At 43.8% G+C, this 20070-nt stretch overlaps 1 protein-coding gene across 1 annotated transcript in view; it reads left to right on the forward strand.

The window, feature by feature from the left end:
* The window catches only part of adgrb2 (adhesion G protein-coupled receptor B2), a 538535-nt gene extending 518496 nt beyond the window's left edge, over positions 1-20039 (forward strand). The window contains exons 32-34 of the mRNA XM_079522669.1: positions 3701-3814; positions 15936-15989; positions 18664-20039. Of these exons, the coding sequence (XP_079378795.1) occupies positions 3701-3814; positions 15936-15989; positions 18664-18840 (345 nt within the window). The 3' untranslated portion in view covers positions 18841-20039. The remainder of the gene's footprint in view (positions 1-3700; positions 3815-15935; positions 15990-18663) is intronic.
* The last annotated feature ends 31 nt before the right edge of the window (positions 20040-20070 follow it).

Below are 20070 nucleotides of genomic sequence, written 5' to 3' on the forward strand. Positions count from 1 at the left end.
AATAAAACAAGAACTGCCAAGGCTTTCCTCGGGTTAAAATGGTTAACACCTAGCCAATGTGGCTAGGTGTTAGAATGGCCACTATAGTAGTATATCCACGGTTACTGCGTAACCTCCAGTTATGTGGCTAGGTGTTAGAATGGCCACTATAGTAAATGGTTATGTGGCTAGGTGTTAGAATGGCCACTATAGTATATCCACGGTTACTGCGTAACCTCCAGTTATGTCGCTAGGTGTTAGAATGGCCACTATAGTATATCTAGGTGTTAGAATGGCCACTATAGTATATTATATCCACGGATACTGCCACAGAAGTTTGAAAGAAAGCCCTACATTCCAAATGCTCCTCAGTGAATTTAATGGAATGTCTCGAAAACTTCACAGGAAATTATGTGTACATTTCAGAGCACAGTGTACGTGAGCCGGGAAAGTATTACTCTAATTTTGGCTTATTCCACTTCAGCAATCTCATTACATTAAAAACAGACTGAAGTTTTCCTTTTGGCATTTGCAAGAATGTCTCAATCATCCCACCCACCCCCCCAGCCTCTTGTCTTTTGGCACAAAGAGAACAAGAAACATGCGCACGATGAGTGTGTGTGTGTGTGTGTGTGTGTGTGTGTGTGTGTGTGTGTGTGTGTGTGTGTGTGTGTGTGTGTGTGTGTGTGTGTGTGTGTGTGTGTGTGTGTGTGTGTGTGTGTGTGTGTGTGTGTGTGTGTGTGTGTGTGTGTGTGTGTGTGTGTGTGTGTGTGTGTGAGAGATAGTGGTTGATGCGTGGTCATTGATGCTGTGTTCTCTCCCCCTGCCCCCCCTCCTCATCCAGAGGAAAAGAGTACGGTACTCTGAACTGGACTTTGAGGTAAGATCCCACGCCTCATGCTCTCATCAGCCTGTCCTTCGCTTGCGTCTGCTTCCGCCCAGGACCGAGTAACACGTAGAGGAGGATGTAGTGTGTAGTGGCATCGCTCAAACCCTCACCCTCGCGCCTGTCTATACCTGCATTTAGAACACTTGTCTTGTTGCGTTCCTACACACTTGGCAGTAGTAGGCTATATGCTGTTTCTTCAACAGGATACCTTTAAAACCCTGCACTGGACAGATTCCTATTTCACCCTATTTAACCACTTATTTTATACTTCATCAAACAATGTCGTATATCGGCCTTTTTTGTTATATTGGCATTTTCTTGACAATTTCTTATTATTGTCTTATAGGCAAAATGCTTTTCGCCTCTAGTGACATGCCCAAAATAGGGACTCCAGGTTGTAAATCGTTTGAACTAACTGGTTAAAACAAAAGTCTAATCCTAATACAATGGATTAGATTCACCCTGGGTGCTAATTGAAGAGTGGGGGGTCCCTGGAGTGCTAGTTGACTAGTGGGGGGTCCCTGGAGTGCTAGTTGAACAGTGGGGGGTCCCTGGGGTGCTAGTTGACCAGTAGGGGGTCCCTGGGGTGCTAGTTGACCAGTAGGGGGTCCCTGGAGTGCTAGTTGACCAGTGGGGGGTCCCTGGGGTGCTAGTTGACCAGTGGGGTGTCCCTGGGGTGCTAGTTGAACAGTGGGGGTCCCTGGGGTGCTAGTTGACGAGTAGGGGGTCCCTGGGGTGCTATTTGACCAGCGGGGGGTCCCTGGAGTGCTAGTTGAACAGTGGGGGGTCCCTGGGGTGCTAGTTGACCAGCGGGGGGTCCCTGGAGTGCTAGTTGAACAGTGGGGGGTCCCTGGGGTGCTAGTTGACCAGTAGGGGGTCCCTGGGGTGCTAGTTGACCAGTGGGGGGTCCCTGGAGTGCTAGTTGAACATTGGGGGGTCCCTGGGGTGCTAGTTGACGAGTAGGGGGTCCCTGGGGTGCTAGTTGACCAGTAGGGGGTCCCTGGAGTGCTAGTTGAACAGTGGGGGTCCCTGGGGTGCTAGTTGACGAGTAGGGGGTCCCTGGGGTGCTATTTGACCAGCGGGGGGTCCCTGGAGTGCTAGTTGAACAGTGGGGGGTCCCTGGGGTGCTAGTTGACCAGCGGGGGGTCCCTGGAGTGCTAGTTGAACAGTGGGGGGTCCCTGGGGTGCTAGTTGACCAGTAGGGGGTCCCTCGGGTGCTAGTTGACCAGTGGGGGGTCCCTGGAGTGCTAGTTGAACAGTGGGGGGTCCCTGGGGTGCTAGTTGACCAGTAGGGGGTCCCTGGGGTGCTAGTTGACCAGTAGGGGGTCCCTGGGGTGCTAGTTGACCAGTGGGGGGTCCCTGGGGTGCTAGTTGAACAGTGGGGGGTCCCTGGGGTGCTAGTTGACCAGTAGGGGTGTCCCTCGGGTGCTAGTTGAAGAAACACGTAAGTAGATTGCTCAGTCTGAATAAATGATAGTAACTTGACTATGAGTTGACAATGTTGTGGCTATTTTTATTGGTTGGCTGGTCATACTGTGAATGTGCTGGAGCAACATGCTGTAGGTTGTACGTGTGTGTTTATGTTGGGCCTGTTCTCCATAGAATGACCTGGATACCCTATGAATGTCCAGTCTTGAGCGATACTGCTTTTTACACATCATATATGACCAAACACTGCCCTTTGCATTGCTTGCATTGACGACTATTGGGTTTCAGCTATTCATTTTCCACTTTGTGTGTGTGTGTGTGTGTGTGTGTGTGTGTGTGTGTGTGTGTGTGTGTGTGTGTGTGTGTGTGTGTGTGTGTGTGTGTGTGTGTGTGTGTGTGTGTGTGTGTGTGTGTGTGTGTGTGTGTGTGTGTGTGTGTGTGGGGGGGGGGGGGGGGGGGTTGGTTGGTTTTGAGCTACTAACTGATGACGGCTTATCTTCCAATTGAATCCTTTTCTTTGATCAAATCTATAGTTGGTAGTAGTGCTGCTGCATGAATTTTAAGGAACAAAGTTTTCACTTCACACATGCATCTTTATCGAGAGGAAAAAAGGTGAAAGAACACAACACAAAATAAAATAAAAATGGTAAGAATAAAACAGATAATAAAACTCCAAGAAGAATAAGGCAGACAAAATAAATAACGAAATAATACAGTGTGTAAAAGGCAAACCAAAGAGATGAGAGTGCCCACTCTGAAGTAATTGGAGCCAGTACTAAGCGAGCGCCAGTCCTGCCGGTGAGTCTTTGAGAGCTGGCATCTGGCCCTCATGTCGCTTTCAACCTAGTGAGCTGCTTTGACGATTAGCCGCTGGCGAGGAGCTAAAGCACTGGCCATTAGTGCCGAGAGACAGCAGCCATTGACAAATGCAGTTTGCTGTCAGAGACTTCTACTCCAAAGAGTGGGGTAAGCTGCCTCCCACAATGACGCTCAGAACATGCGTGAGGCACTTTAATTGAATGTGTGCTTGCTTGTACTAATGCAACACAGTTTTGTTTATTTTTATTTTTTTTCTGGCTTGCTGGGCAAACCCTGTTTGTGGGTTTCACCAAATTCTCGCACAATTGACTCCACGCCACAGGACTCAAAGTTGCCAAATTCCCAAAGGCTGAGGAAGTGGATAATTTGTGAGCCCACACCAGCTATCGATCGCGCTGTCGCCCTTCCCATCTAACCTCCCTTCATGGCTGGCATCGCTGCAGTTCCCTTGGCCTCGTCCCCCATTCCACACCCCCTGCTGCCCCTATTGCCCCCCCCCCAACCCCCCCTTTACCTTTACCTTTTTTTATTTTATTTTTTTCTATTCTGTTCATTTTTTGTCCTGTCCCTTCCTTTCCCTTCCAGAAAGTGATGCACACTCGCAAAAGACATTCTGAGTTGTACCATGAGCTCAACCACTCCTCCAAGTTCCACACCATAGACAGGTATAGCAGGGACCCAGCCATGTCCACATTCAAGGTAAGACCCTCGCCCCAAGGCACAGTTTGGGAACCCCCTGCATCCACGCAAACCCCCTAGGGCTGCAACTATCGATCATTTTATTAGTGATTATTCTATCGATTACTTTTCCAATTAATCAAATTATCTAGAAGGGTGTTTTTCTTTTAAAATATTCGTTATATCAACAAATCGACGTGAAAAAAATTAAAATCGTTTTTTTAGATCATTTGCTAAATCGATTAACCACTTTTTGAGGGACGCTAGCCCCTTCTATGCCCAGGCTTGTATGTCTCTGTGTGTACCCCATAGCGATGATTTGATTGGCTGAGGGCTTACAAAGTGAGGACGCCAAAAGTGATTGGCCGAAATGTGAGGATGTATGATGATACGAGCGAAAAAAGATAAGGTCCGGCCGCTGAAGTAAGCTCCAAAGCTTCAAATATTAAGGAATTCCTTACACCATGGAGGACATGACGTTTCGAGCCTCACGGCTCTTCATCAGATATAAGAGCGCCCCTCACTTCACACGAGTGTGATTTGTTTAATAGAAACAATAGCTGATCTACAAGGTGCTCACAACACAACGCGATGTGTTGTGAGATCTGCAATTCTTTTTTATTTTAGAAAATCGATGATTTTATTCAAATCAATATTTTTTTGTATAACCGTTGCACCCCTGCACCTCACCCCATGTTAACACAATTCACCCCCCCCCCCCCAACTCCCTGTACCCCTTACCGCCGCAGCACTAAAGAATTGCCAATGAAAAGCACTGACCCCTGCACAGAACAAAAGGATGGTACTGTTACAGTGTATGTGCTAATCACTGCTTAGTCTCCACACCACAATAACTGTCTGAATGCATTGCAGGTCTTTACATTCATCATAATTATGAGCAAAAGTCATTTGCAAAACAGGTTATATTTGAATGCCCTTCTATTCATAATTCAGCTAAATTAACGGGCGAGGAAATGTGAAATCATTGTTTGCCCTGACAAAGGAACTAGGGAACTCATGTGCTTTGCAAATGTATGTGTTTTCACTTGTGGTTTGATCAATTCACAATAACTATACCTCATAAATATAATCCTTATGAACATATTCCATTACAGCTTTTCTTAGATCTCTTGAATGCATCCTGTAATTGCCCAGAATTCACTCAGTGCCCTTATCTGGCTGGTGCCGTATTAAGTACCTGTCAAAAGCTTATTGGCCACAAGAGCTTTTATTTGATGGCTAATCAATCATGCCTGAATTTAGACATTCTTTAATTTAGGCCTCCTAACCTTATGTCTCTCCCTCGCCTACAAAATGACCTTTAGTTGTGGCATACTCAACATGTGTTTCCATCTGTATATGCTTTGTCTGCATCTGTTTGTATTTGTTTTGTTTGTTTGATTTTGTGTGTGTGTGGGTGTGTGTTTGATTTTGTGTGTGTGTGTGTGTGTGTGTGCGCGCGCGCCCGCCTACGATTATTGAGACAGAGGAGCGTCTATAAATCATTAATGCACCATTAGCAGCCAACGAAAGAGTCCCCGTTTGCTCGGCACTGACCTTGAGAGAGCTGATTTCATTAAGATTGGAATGTGCACGCGCCGTGTTCCTGCACACCTCATCTTTCGGACCCGTGGTGCGTGGAGCCGTGAAGAGTTAGTCAGCCTTTCGCCTGGCATCAGCAGCACACTGGTTCACACCTAGTTTACACCTTAACACAAGAGGACAGGCCAGCCTGACATCTCATATCTCATATCGTTGCTGTCGGGCAGAGACATTGTATGTCCATATTTCAAATTAGGTGATTTACAAGTTCACAACATGCCATGTCATGACGCATTGTGACCTTTTTCATCTGCTATTTTTGCCATTAAAAAAAAGAAGAATAGAAATAAAGTAACCGCAAAAGTGGTTCAGTGCATCTGGGTTTTACAAATCGAGTCTTGTTATTAACAAGACTCAATAATGACTATAGTGACTAAGTAAATAACAACTACATTGGATCCATTGGAACACAGGTTATTTTTTCCATTTCCTCAAAAGTAACCATTTTGGACATACAAGGTTTCCACCTTACAGAGGCAATATCCTAGCCTGGCTAATAAGCCAGACTAATATCACACAACACTGTCGCGGTATATCAGTCTGGGCTGGCTCCACTTGGATTTCATTTCCCGGGGAACATTTTCTCTTTGACGCAATTGGTCAGAGCTACTGTCAGTCAAAAGTCTCAAGCATTGAACGTCACTGTACCAAAGCCCGCCTATATTGCATACCGTGTCCCGATTGGTCCGACCTGTTCTCTGCTGTAGGAAAGAGGCGTGCTACTGAGCCTCGCCAGACCGTAATCCGCTGGTAGGCAACTTTTTTTTGCCAACGGCTGATTCGGTCTGGTTTATTAACCAGGCTAGCAATATCCCCCATGACTAGAGCCCGACTGATGGCAGATGTTTGGGTCCATTGCTGATCCTGGCGAGTCGACCGTGCAGTGTTCTAGACCAACGGTGCAACATTTTTTAATCAATTACAAAAACTTTGATTTGATTAAAGTTGATATTTGAGAACATTTAACTTAGAAGCAAAAAAATGTAATACAAATGGATACATAACTTTTTTTTAATGAAAAATAAACAAACTTTGTTTTATTTAACCAATAAAAAAAGAAAGAAAATCTAATTCCATTTTCCATTCCCTATGCCAGGCCGTTTAGCCTTTTGCTTCATTCTTTATTTGCTAAAATGTCGTGTTAAAGATGTTCAGGAGCTTTGCCCGACTCCCATTCATTCATCTCTGCCAAGCAAATGTTTTCTCTAAGCGGAGAGAGAAATGGCGGACCGCCGGCGAGGCACGTGCCATATATTAGAGGCAGCCATCCTCGACGGGCCGTGCCACAGCACACAAATGTGCCTCGGAGCGAGCTCAGGGGTTGCTTTTAGATTAATGCAAAATAATCTGAAGGTCAAATACAAATGAATTACTTTTATTCAGGAGGCAGTTGTGAGCATTGGCAGAGAAAGAAAAACATTCTCAAGTTGAAAGAGACGTGTGGGCCTTTCCCAGCATTTGATACCGACCACATTTACAATGTTTGTGCCTCGCTAAATGTGCTCAGAACAGCAAGGGGGCACCTGCTTTACACACCTTTAATGGATGTATGACGAATAAATTGGAGATCACACACACACACACACACACACACACACACACACACACACACACACACACACACGCACACATTCTGAGAGACAGGACGCCTGTACAGTAGGACAAGCTAGACACATTCATAAAGGGCAGCACCTTAATGGCTCGCTCCCCTGGATCCATTATGCTAAAAGTGAGTCGACTCGAGTGAATAATTATACTGATAATGCTATTAGTGTCAGGCCTTTGACAGGCCCCAGCTTGAGTTCGGCTCGTCTGCTGTCAACATCTCAATTTCGAGAGTCATCCCAGACACTGAACTGCTGACTATAGAGCAATTATGGAGATGAGAGGCACACGCGTGTGTGTGTGTGTGTGTGCGTGCGTGCGTGAGTATGTGTTGGTATGCATGTCACATACATACATAAGTGTGTGCCCTACTGTATGTCCCTGTGTCCACAATGGCTTCATGTCTGTGTAGCTGTGTGTTTGTGTGCTACAGTCAAAGTTAATTTTACTGTGAAATAACTCTGAAAGGGTACAAATGTAAGTATCATTTGCACCCTTTCAGAGTTAAATGAACACTGCATATTTGACAGTGAACCTCACAGCGGGTTGTCCTGCCTCTGTCAAAACTGATGAGCTCAGTTCAGGAGATCGTAATTACTGCCGGAGTAATTATATTAATGCCCTGTAATAACTTTAACAACCTTCCTTACAAATCTCCTTCCTGCCGTACGACAGACAAGGTGCGAACATCCGTCTTCTTTCCTTAAGCCACTCGGCACCACTGTGCGTTTCGATGAAGATCGATATGCTTAACGTCATGCAGCCAAAATGACGTATAAGTAAAATGTTCGCAGCACCAAGTGATAATTTACCTCGAGCAGCTACCTAAAAGAACACACACAATAACCCTCCACTGATGTTTGCAGGGCTCCCCCGGTCCCCCCTCCCCCTGTCAAAAAGTGCCTGACTTCCATTTACACCTACATCCGTAACACCTTGAACCTGTCGCCCACCTCTAATGATCACAGCTGGTGTTCGCACCCCGCAGGTCCCACCTCGCCCTCCTCCAAGACAAAACTCAGAGCCGTCGCTAACTCACACCGTGGCCCTCGTTTACAAAGAAAGTCAAAGTAAGCATGCTAAGCCGCATAAACCGGGTGCATGTGTTTGGTCCTACAGTCCTACAGTCATGAGTCCGACACCCTATCCAAAACCCAACCCTAAACCTAACCTCACAGGAAGCCACGGGTTAGTTTCCCACTGCCACGGGTTAGTTTTAACCGGCAGCGCATGTCGGGAGCGACGGTGTTGTCTAACTAATGCCTGTCGGACTGTTAGTATGTCTAACAAACGTATGCACCCCGCATAAACCCATGTATAAAGACCCTTTAAATTGCCATAACATTAGGATTGATGTTCTCCAGGATTACCTCGTAGTTTGCCTCTGTATGTAACTGTAGTAGCGTGAATTATCATACCACAATATTTATCTGACTCCTGACTATTTGACACTATAGTTGGTACAAATTACAATGTGACATGATATGAAATATGTTTCATGTATTTAACTTATATAGTTAAATGCATTACGTCGTAGTTTTCACAGAAAGTGATCTATTTTCTTTACTCGTACATACAGTGCATACTGGCAAACTATTTCCATATCCCATGTGGTTTATCAATCAGTACTGTGAATTTTGCAAAGCCAAATGAGTAGATGAACCCCTTAGTGGTGTGGTGGTGTAAGTGACAGTCTATGTCACTTGCCCTTGTGCGCCTATATATCCCATTATGCTACTGCCCTGTCCTCAGTCAAATCCCATACAAATTCATTTGGGAACTTCATCAGCTTCCACTCAAATACGAGTAAATTGACTCTCTTCTGATATCTAACATTTCATTAATGGAATTGTGTGGTGGGTTGATACAGGACCGGGTGTCTCCTATGCCCTATGGTACGACCATGAGAGTTTGGGCTTTTGTTTGCGTTTGTGTCGTGGTTTACTTTTAGTGCCCATTTCAGCTCTGTGACAGTGTGTCCATTTCAGTGCCTGAACTAAATATGACCTTAAAACCATACAATAAAAAAAAACAAGTTTTAAATCACTCTATTAAAAACAATGACCCATCCAAACAGGTTTATAATCACCTCATAAACCGTTATACTCAGTTCATAAAACAGCTCGTTAAAAATGCTGGCACTTAAAAGGACTAAACACAATGCACTCTGTGCGAGTGCAGAGGAGTTACTCTCTTCGGGGCATTGGTGGGGCAGCTGCCTCAAAGGATAATGGGTCAGGAAAAGAGTTTGAACTGTTGCTTCTCTGGAAAGGTAGGATCTTTGTGTCAGTCACGGAGGAGATGAGTGGATATCGGAAAATGGACACAACACACACACACACACACACACACACACAATCGACTTTCACATCGTGTTCAATTTCTGTCTGATAAGTGTGGCGGGCTTAGATTGGTGTTGGGCTTTCCTCGACATGTCCAACCTCGGACTCCGCCCTCCTCAATCACTTCCATCGTTCTTTTTATCTCAATGTCTCCCCCTCTCTCTCTCTCTCTTTGTTCTATCGCTTTATCTATTTCTCACTTGTTTCCGCACTGATTCGCTTCCAGGCACTTCGATTTTTCTCCTCCATTCAGTCATTTGTGCCCCTCTACATCCGTCTATGCTGTCAGCAGCTGTCTTTCTCTGTTGCCCACTTGGTGCTTTGTAGTGGCCAGAGCTCTCAGCTTCCCCTCGTGGGTTGGCAGTTCACCTCGAAGTGATGACTATGCTTGCCTGAATGGGACTCACTGTGGCAGGGCACACATGGCTGCAAATGGATGGGGCCCATATTAAATCTGCTGCCCCATAATGGAAGACAGTGTACAAATGACGCCAACGTGGGCTTGCTCAGGCAGGAAGACAAAGCTGTCTGCCGGCTGCAGTATGCACTGCGCTGATGTTTAGATTCTCTGTCTTTGCCTCCGTCCCCCTGGGGTGACCATGTCTTTACTTTGCTCAGTGCAATTCCCTACAATGGTTCAGAAGGTGAATGCACAACTGCAGCACCCAATGGTATTTTGACACACTTCATGTTCTAAGTTGAGCTTCTTTGTGTGTGCGTGCGTGTGTGTGTGCGTGCGTGCGTGCGTGCGTGCGTACGTGCGGGTGTGTGCGCGTGCGCGCCTACTGCCATAACTAATGCATATTTCAGCTCTCAAATGGAATGCAATTTTGCCAAGTTGTCTACTGCATTGTTGATTAAATTAAGCATGCATGAAAGTGGATCAGAGAGCAAGACAAATTAGTCATTTATTGTGATTTTACCCATACTTGATCAGAGAGACAGCAAGTACAGTATATTATTATTGTTAGTTTTAGTCTTAGTGTTGTTGGTTATTTAGTATTATTATTATTAGTAGTAGTAGTAGTAGTAGTAGTAGTAGTAGTAGTAGTAGTAGTATTAGTATTATTATGACAGAGAAATTCAATGCATGGCTTGAAGCATTTGTTTAACTCCAGGATGGAATCCCAGGGCCGGTGCATAATTATCTGTTCATCATATTCAGTCATGCCCTAATTTTTACATCAGTCTGCCCCATAACAATGGAGGCGATACTGAGGCTACATCCACAGTTAAAGAAGGTAATGGGTCTGCCCCATAACAATGGAGGCCATACTGAGGCTACATCCACAGCTAAAGAAGGTAATGGGTCTACCCCATAACAATGGAGGCCATACTGAGGCTACATCCACAGCTAAAGAAGGTAATGGGTCTACCCCATAACAATGGAGGCCATACTGAGGCTACATCCACAGCTAAAGAAGGTAATGGCTCGCACACAGAGTGGCAAGAGTGAGTTTCGGTTATCCAGCCTTCGTCAGCACTGATGAAGGCTGGATAGCCGAAACGCTTGTTCTTGTGATTACGTGTTCATGTTCATTACCTTTATAAATGTTATTGATCTAAGAGGATATTGCACCAGAGAAGTCAGAGTACGGTGGTAACAAAAAAGGTTATACTTCCACAGTTCCACACTAATATGTTTTCATTTTAAAATGCATAACTTTGAATGAGACATTAGAAAACACTGCTGACCCCTTTTTAGTTCAAGTATTAATCTGGGTGGGTGGAAATGGAGACTGAATACCCCCATTCTTCTTGATTGGGTCTTATTGGTCATGATTAAGTTAATTTGTTGACTTAAAATGACTTATATTAGGCAGAAAGGGATTTCTGAATATAACAAGCATTCTGAGGTTGAGGACACAATCAAGCAGCAGGTGATAGGAGAGTAGAATTAGGCAGAAATGTAAATTTGGCCAAATAATTACTTAAAGGGGCATTCCACTCATTTTCAACATTTTACTATGTCATTAATATACCTTAGAGCTGTTGTGTGGAAATAATAAAAAAGTCCCCCCCATTCTGTGTTTCCTAGAATCTTGATGATGTCATCAAGATGTGTTTCACCATGTTAATGATTTTTTTCATACTTACAGTTCTAGGAAACACATAATGGGGGGACCTTTTTATTATTTCCACACAACAGCTCTAAGGTATATTAATGACATAGTAAAATGTTGAAAATGGGTGGTTTTCCCCTTTAAGCAATTTTACTAACCATAATTTAACTATTATTTTCCAAAAAATGCTGTTCTTCCTCCCTAGACCTTTCTGCAACTAAACACCAGTGTACTGTACAGTACGTCAATGTGTGATCTGTGCTTTCAGGCATCTACATATGGACAGAGGTTATATCTGAAACGGTGCTAAACGCTTGTGTGGAATCGTGGATATAGATTGTTTTGGTTTGAATATGCCATTTTGAAATGAAAACGTACTATTAATGTGAAAGAGGCCTGAGGGTGCTCTTGTGTATTCAGAGCTAAGATTAGTGGTTGTCATTGAAATCACCGCCCTGTTGTTAAGCCATTGAATGGGAATTTGGCTAGGTAATGTGCATGCTTTGAGAATGCCTGGTGTAAACTGAAGATGTACAATTTTAAACGACAAAGACCCTTTGTTATTGATTTAGCTGGGGCAATTTGACTGCACTTGCAAACCCTGAGGTCTAGTAGTCAATTTCCTGGCAGCTAAGGGGCTCCATTTTCACATTTCAGCAATAAAAGCAAGTAGGCTACTCCATTCACCTCTCCTTTTCTCCTTTCCTTCCTCATTCTCTCCTCTATTCGTCCTCCCGGCCTGACATTTTTCTCTGTCTGTCTCCTTCATTTCCTCATCTCTTCCTCTAAACTCAGTCCTCAGTGACACGACTGAAGCATTAATTGAATAATTAATTCCTCTCATTAGCTTGTTTTTAATTATTTCCCTGCCCCTTTCTCCGTGCTGAGCATAAACTCATCAACTGTTTTCTTCCTTCCACACAAATTGCCCATGAAAACCGAGGACCGGTGTGGCATTGCGTTATACGCCGTGCTAGCCGGCTCTCTCCCCGGCTGGCTCCATCAGTGGCTCCTAATGAGGAGTCTGTTAGCCCAGGCGGAACAAGGCTAACGCTAGCTTCGCGCACCAAGAGGCACAATGCTAATTTAGCTCGTTTAGTGTCCTTGGGCCAATTAAGGGGAGGTGAAAAGGGCCGGGCGCTAGCCGGAACTATTTCAAGATGTGAGCACCAGCTTGAGATTGTAGCTCTGCACAGGGCTTGGCTGCATGTGCAGCAAGCCCGAGTGTGTGTCCTGATTGCTCGTTTGTTTGCAATATGTTGCACTAATGGAATTTATTTGCCTGACATTCGCTGGATTTGACTCTTTGAAGGCCTTATTACTTGTGACATAAATTATTTCCCGGGTAAGGGGTAAGTGGTGCTAAAGACTGTTATACCCAATTACCATCTACATTTGTACCCTTAAATAATCATCCACTGCTGAATAGCCACTCTGGATTGTATCCCTACATGAATGGTATGGTATAATGAAATATCGAAAGACTTACCTTGAGGGGTTTAAGTTGAGTTCCACCTCGCTGAGCCAAAACCCACGGACAACTCACACACCATAGTCATGTTCTGGTATCCACTCACTCTGCTCTGGGTTCCATGCTAGCCCTTGCTTGGTGTTATAAGTATCAACTCATTTGTGTTTGTTTTCTTGTGAGCCTCTCACCCGTCATATGTTTTCTGGATTTATTTGTATTTATTTATTTTACGCCTACTGGTCAACCTTTTTATTGATTTATGTTTCTTTTGTTGTTTTCTGTTTTGTTCTGTCCATCGGCTGATTGGGTGTTGCATGCATGTTTTCCGTCATGTCCTAGTTTGAATATAGCCAAACAGTCAGCAGACCCATGGGCATCCAAGTCAACAAAGGTAAAAAAAATAATAATAACCCATTTATTCACAACCACCACCCACCCCCCTTCATAGCCATGATAGCCTTCCATTCTATTAACCTGATCGAGTCCTGCATATCTCCACTCAACAGTCCCAAAGGGGATTGTCTATGGAGAGAGGGGCAGTGAAGATTCCACCCAATCCACTATATCCAGGCTTTAAATCTAATGATTGTTTGTTGTAGTTGACCTTTGTGATCCCTATTATCTCGTCACTCTTTATTAAGTATATGATTAGTTTTAGTAATGTCTTATAATGTCTTATCCAATAACACAATGCACTGCAATTTAAAGTATTGGGGAGACTGCATAGGATGGATAAAAAAATGCATACCGCATACCGGGGACAGTCAAAAGCTATTGCCGGAACTGATTAAAATAACCAAGTACAAGAGGGTTTGTGAAAGATGAAGTGATCGATAGACAAGACGAGATGGGAGCAAATCTGGGGTAGCACATAGCAGAGGAAGAAACATGGATACAGAAGAAAGTGACAAGGATAGAAAGTATAACGAAAAAGACAGAATCAAACATTGAGTAGTTTATAGGCCAGCTTGAACCGTTTGAAACACACAAAATGAATAATGCATATTGTTGCTGTCGGGTGGAAACCTTGTCCAAAAGTGTTACTTTTCAGGAAATGGGGAAAGAAAATACCTGTGTTCCAATGCAGAGCATTCTATTAGAGAGTCACCTCCGCTCACTCCAATGGCGACTTTTCTAAATAGATTTCTATTGGCCAATAGTGACAAACGCCTGAACCGGACGTTTACAGAATGCACTGGAGTCTATGACCGTTTGTCACTATTTCGAGTTACATGAACCACGTGACCGGTTCTGTTTTTCTGCCCCCTCATTGACGCAACTCTCTAATTGAAGGCTCTGTTCCAATGAATCCAATGTAGTTATTAGTTAGTCACAACTAATAACTCTTGTTAATTGTTTTTTTATTGGTTCACACACCACTTTAACTTTCAATTAAAAAAAATAGAGAATAGCAGATAAGCTCACAACATGTTGCATCGTAAATGCCCTTCTAATGCTTGTAGAAGGGCTATATTTGCTACTTGAAGATGCAGATACAAGATTTCTGCCCGACAGTCCACTGTATAAATGCATTTTCATGCACAGAACAGAACAGAACCACCAATCCACTTTGGATTTGGATTTGTTTTTGGCTTTTGTTCCTTTATTGATAGTTGCAGTGAAGACAGACAGGAAAGAGGGAGGAAGAGACAGGGAAAGACATGCAGCAGCAAAGGTCGTCATGAACGGGACTCAAACACGTGACGCGCTGTCAGGCCAGAGCCTACTGTATGTGGCATGCGCCTGGACCATTAGGCCAGCGGGGGCCCACCAATCTAGCCTGGCTTGGCCAGCCTCATAGCGGGGATTCACTGAAGATTCTTCCCAGAATCTTCAGTGAATCCCCGCTATGAGGCTGGCCAAGCCAGGCTACCACCAATCCACTCTCCCCCGGCTTCTAAAACACAGCATGCCCCTAATGTACACTTAAATGACGACTAAGCAAACATCCCAATCTTAAGTGCCACCATTAATGCAATGTAAGGGTAGGCTTATAGCGGATCCTTAAATAGGAAAAACGCATTTGAATTAAGACAGAAATGACATTTAGCTGCAACCAGCGATTCAAATTTAAATAATTCATAAAACAGTTTCCGCCCATGCAGACGGAAAGGCACATTTCCATTTTCCTCTTAAACAAATGAATTTGCAAAATTGCTTTGTATTTATTTTAAGGGTCATTTAATATGCCCCTGACTAAACACCTTAAGCAAGAATTAAAGGTCCTCCAAATTAAGTTATTTTAAAGTGTTCTGTGATTTGTTTGACTGAGGTAATGAAGGGAAATGTATGTGTCATTCCCTTTTCAGGGGTTCTGGATTCTATCCAACTGAAGCATATTTTAAGGCATTTCAAGGCATTTGCATTTTGAGAGTAGCCTCCAATGTTGCATAGCCTACTGCATATTGTACGGTGACAGTTTTAGGCAGTTCATAACTTAAAGAGGGTGTAGGCTACTGTAATGGACATTACAAAAGTTAAAGCTCTATATATTCCGATAATAATCATATAGTGTTTACAGCGGTCTCCTACATCTCCTTAATCCACATAAAATATGTTCAGGATAGAAACCAATTATTTTGTTATTCAACACGTACTACCAGTATCTCTCTTTTATCGCTTTCACTTCAGCTGCTATCTTGTTACTGTTTACTATAGATTATTCAAAATTCCCCATGCATGTTTTTTTTCTTTTTCCTTTTTTCTTTTTTTGTCCTTAGAACAGACTAGCCAATATGATACTCAACACTATAAAGCTTATTTTGTTGGGCTCCTGGATCATTTTCTGTGTGCAGGACTTCACTGTACGTAACTACAGTACAGAGAGAGAGAGAGACAGAGAGAGAGAGAGAGAGATATTAAGGGTGGAAAATGTCTTAGCACATGCAGAGCACAGAGCAACAGCTGCCTGTTCACCATCGAAGGTGTGCAAACATTGCCATTGTTTCAGGGCAGAGTTGTCAGTGACTGTGATTCCCTCCTCTTCTCGTCTCTTTTTCTCTCTCTCTCGTTCGTTCGTTCCCCCTGCCTGTCTCTTCCCTCCCATTCCATCACCACAGAGGGAAAAGCGATGGAGCATTTCGTCTGCCAGCGGTGAAAAGTACTCGTCGAGTGTAAGTAGAGAGGGGTTCTGGCAGGGAGGAAGATGGCAGAAATGGGGCGGGGGGCATGAGGTTGGGGGCGAAAAGGAATGAGAGAGTTGGGATAATGGTGGTGGAAGACGAAGGATAGCAGTGCAACCGCGTTAGCCCAGTCTCTTAGGGATAAAGTTAGGCTTAACTGCAGCATTACCCACATTCCTGCATTACAAAATGTTCCTTTGCCAGCGTTTAGCATGCAAATTGCCTCCCAGATTATGCCTTTTGTATTCATTTTACCAACTGTCAGCCAGCCTGCTACGCAGGGAGAATGATAATCAGGGTCATATTGCCCCCTGGTGGTGCACATCATGTACGGACGGTGGGGTGGTGTGGGGTGGGGTGGGGGTTAGAGGGAGTGGTGTGGTGCTTGCTTCAAACAGTGTGTGCATGAGGGTGTGTGTATGTGTGTGCACGAGGGTGTGTGTATGTGTGTGTACGAGGGTGTGTGTATGCGTGTGTACCAGCATGTGTCAAAGAGAGAGAGAGAAAGGGAGGTGTGAACATTTCAAAGAGACTTTCTTGTAATTTATGAGAGCTCAGCCAATGCAGGGTGCAGGTGAAGGTGAGGGAGGGTGAGAAATATATGAAGAAGCGAAGAAGATGGGGAAAAAAGCAAAGAGGTGATGACAGGTGAAGAGATGAAGTGGAGGACTGCAGATCCAATAAATCCAATGCCATGGATTACCTAGAGTAATGTAAATGCAGCTATAGTGCACGCACATACACACACACACACACACACACATGCAAATTAAAATCCCATGTTAATTAACTCTCGATCGTCTCGTCCCGAAAGGGTTTTTTCTTTTTGACTGTGCAGGGTCAGACGTAAAACTGTTCTAGGTTACTTGTCAATATCTGTCCGGACATTACTTTGCATGAGAAACTCCCTAAGAAGAAAGAAATCTAAGCATAAACCCAGTATAGCATCACCCTGACTAGCTACAGTATCCCCTCGTGGCTGGCTAACAGGTTCCTTCACAATCTGTGAAATCATTATCTTCTCGAGAAGATAATGATTTGAATAATTGCCCTTATCTGATGCATAATACCACCTCTAAATCCGTTTTTAGTTAATCCCCCAGCATGCATTTTACATGCACTGAGGGCCCACCCGCAGACTGCATGCGGCGATCACAGACCAAGGCCTACAACAGGTCAATCAATCTCTGAACCACTGATTGGGTGTGTTGGGGAGATGAAGTGAGGGCAGGTATCACTGAAATGAATAATAAAAGAAAGAGAATACGTGATTCCCATGAACTATGTGCAGTACAGCGAATCGTCTGTATTCAGGGGAAGTGGTTGAAGGTTTTTCATGTGATGGAAACGTTGAAGACCTGTCATAAACAGGTGGGCATGCGTTTATTATGATGTCTGAGCGGGGTGAGGGTGATTAGAAAATACAAAGGATAAGCAAACTACATTCAAAGCTGTATTCTATATGATGTCTCTATGTATTTAACTTTGCTGTCCGCTGTGACGCAAAACCAATAGTAGATCAACAAGCTCTTAAAAGGTCACTTCACCCCTTTTGCAACTAGATCTTATTTTAATGATGTTTAGGACACAAGAAACACTTTGCTGGGGTTTTTATGTGTCCAATATGTGTTTTTAGATATTTTAGTTATGACGTCAAAATGTGTGGTCTCACTTAATTCCTTCCTGGACTACAAGTCACACCTCCACGCAGCCTCCCCCCTCTCCACAAGGAGGGGCAAGTGCACCAAAGCATTATGGTAATTGTAGGAATTCAGCGATCCAGTCCAACCCTAGGACCACAGACTTCATTATTTTTCTGGCCATAGGGTGCAAATTTCCAATTGTGCTATACTGTTATCTACTGCAAATATTATTAACATTGAGTGACTGCAGTGTATTCAATGTTATGCAATACTTTATGTCATACGCTGATGTGGCAGTCAGCTGACCAATTGGGTGGGAATTCCCATGGGGGGGGGGGGTTGTTATTGTATATCTATCTCCCTGCTCTTAATGGTTAATGGTGGTTGTATAATTGTGCCGAACAGGAAGACATTTGTGAGTTATCTGACTGAACTAACACAACTGTAGTGGTTCTCGTTGCTCTTTCTAGTGAGACATTTACATCCTGTGGTTTGGGTAGGACTACCACTATTGGTTGAGTATCATGAAGTATCATGCATGAAACTCTGATGGAAATATCTGTCGCCTTTCCAAATTCGCTCTTCATCAAAGCTCAACAGTAAACGTGGGACCTGGGTTAGAAGCCCGGGCAGAACTTGAAAGTTACTGGCCAAAGGCAACGGGTAATTTCCAGGCAGTATCCACTGCTGCTGGTGAGAGAAAGTATGTGTCATGATGACTCATGACTCATTTTGTTACTGTCTGGGCAGAAACCTCATCCACCATCTCCATATTTCAACTTTTTACATTGGTTCCCCATAAATGAATGCCCTACTTCATCATACAGTGTCACACAAAAGTAGTGGAAAAATAGCAGATCTTCGAACCCTATTTTCACTATAAAATAATAATAATAATACGATAAAAAGTGAGGTTTCTGCCCGACAGCAATGATTTCTTGATCTGTATCTCCCATGTCCCATGCGGTTAATTTGCTCTTATCCCCTGTACTTTCTCTCCCCCCCCCCCCCCCCCCGAACAGGACAAGTCGACCCCGGAGGAACAGCACTCCTGGGATAGCTACAAGACCATGACTCCCAAGCTGTCTATTGTGCCTGGAGAGCAGAAGGACCGCATGGAGATGCACAGCAAAACCTGGGACTCCTCCTCTGCTAACACACCCGACTCGTCCGAGGGAGACTTCCAGACCGAAGTGTGAAGACACGCCCCCACACACACACACATGCACACGCGCGGATACACACAGGCATACCTAAACACAATACAGAGATAACATGCTACACATACTGTATGCACATGTGCAAACTCGCGCACACACACACACACACACACACACACACGCGCGCGCACACACACTGCTCTCCATGTACTGCGATGTGCTCCAGTTTGGATCTTATACTGTATTTGTTTACTGCTGAAATGGACAGACAAGGAAAGAAGACTGTTCTACTATATTTTCGCAAACAAAACAAACTATTGAAATTTAAGAACAGGGGCTTGAAAAGTCTGCGACTGAGGACAATTTTTAAAAGAACTTGAAAAAGAAAAAAAAATCTATGAAGAAACCGTTTCTGAAAAATGTCTTGATTTTATTCTGGAGAAGAAAAAAAAATATCTCTTCCAATTGTTTGATGATTTGGAGAAAAAAAAAGAATATGGAGAAAAAGAGGAATATTTCTGCACCGTTATGTTCTTTTTATAGAAATGGAGAAAAAAAATCTCACTGATGTCTGTCACATTAGATCCCATTAGATCTCCTGCCTTCATTTCTGTCCATTTAACATTTTAACCACATGAACCCTAGCGTCCCAACTTTGGGCATGTCATAATAGACAATCGGTGAAAATGGCTAATCTACACGTCATGGCTTGTAGCTTGGCTATTTGTGCTTGTTGAGGTAAAATGAAGTCAGAGTGTAGAGTAGGAGAGTAGCGACACGCTTTGATCTCGTCACAAAGCGGGTGCCTATGGGCTATAGTTCCAAACATTGCTCCTAGGGCTGGAACTATCCCCTTGAGATAGAATGAGCACTTCCGCATTCCATTGTTACAATGGGAGTCAACGCTAGTGTCGCCACTCTCTTACTATATTACTCTGAATGAAGTGTACCTAGGGTTTAAGTGGTTAATGGACGACGCAAACACTCTTCGGTTGTTCTTCCCTTTATATGGATGGTTTAGACTCTAATCATTAGAGAGAAAGAGCTGCTCATTGATATGTGCCATGATCCTCTCGGCTATGTTTCCACTCCAATAGAATCCATCTATTCCTCTCTGTCAACATTGTATTCCCCTTTTTTGTTTGGTACTATTTTCTATGATTTAATTGAGGACAAAAAAGAAATGTGTCCTCCCCTATGGTTTGAAGTCTTACTGATGGGGAAAATATTCAAACAAATTTTCAAACGAAAAAAGAAAAGCGTCAACAG

This window comes from Electrona antarctica, assembly GCF_951216825.1.
Source record: "Electrona antarctica genome assembly, chromosome: 15".
Taxonomy (NCBI): domain Eukaryota; kingdom Metazoa; phylum Chordata; class Actinopteri; order Myctophiformes; family Myctophidae; genus Electrona; species Electrona antarctica.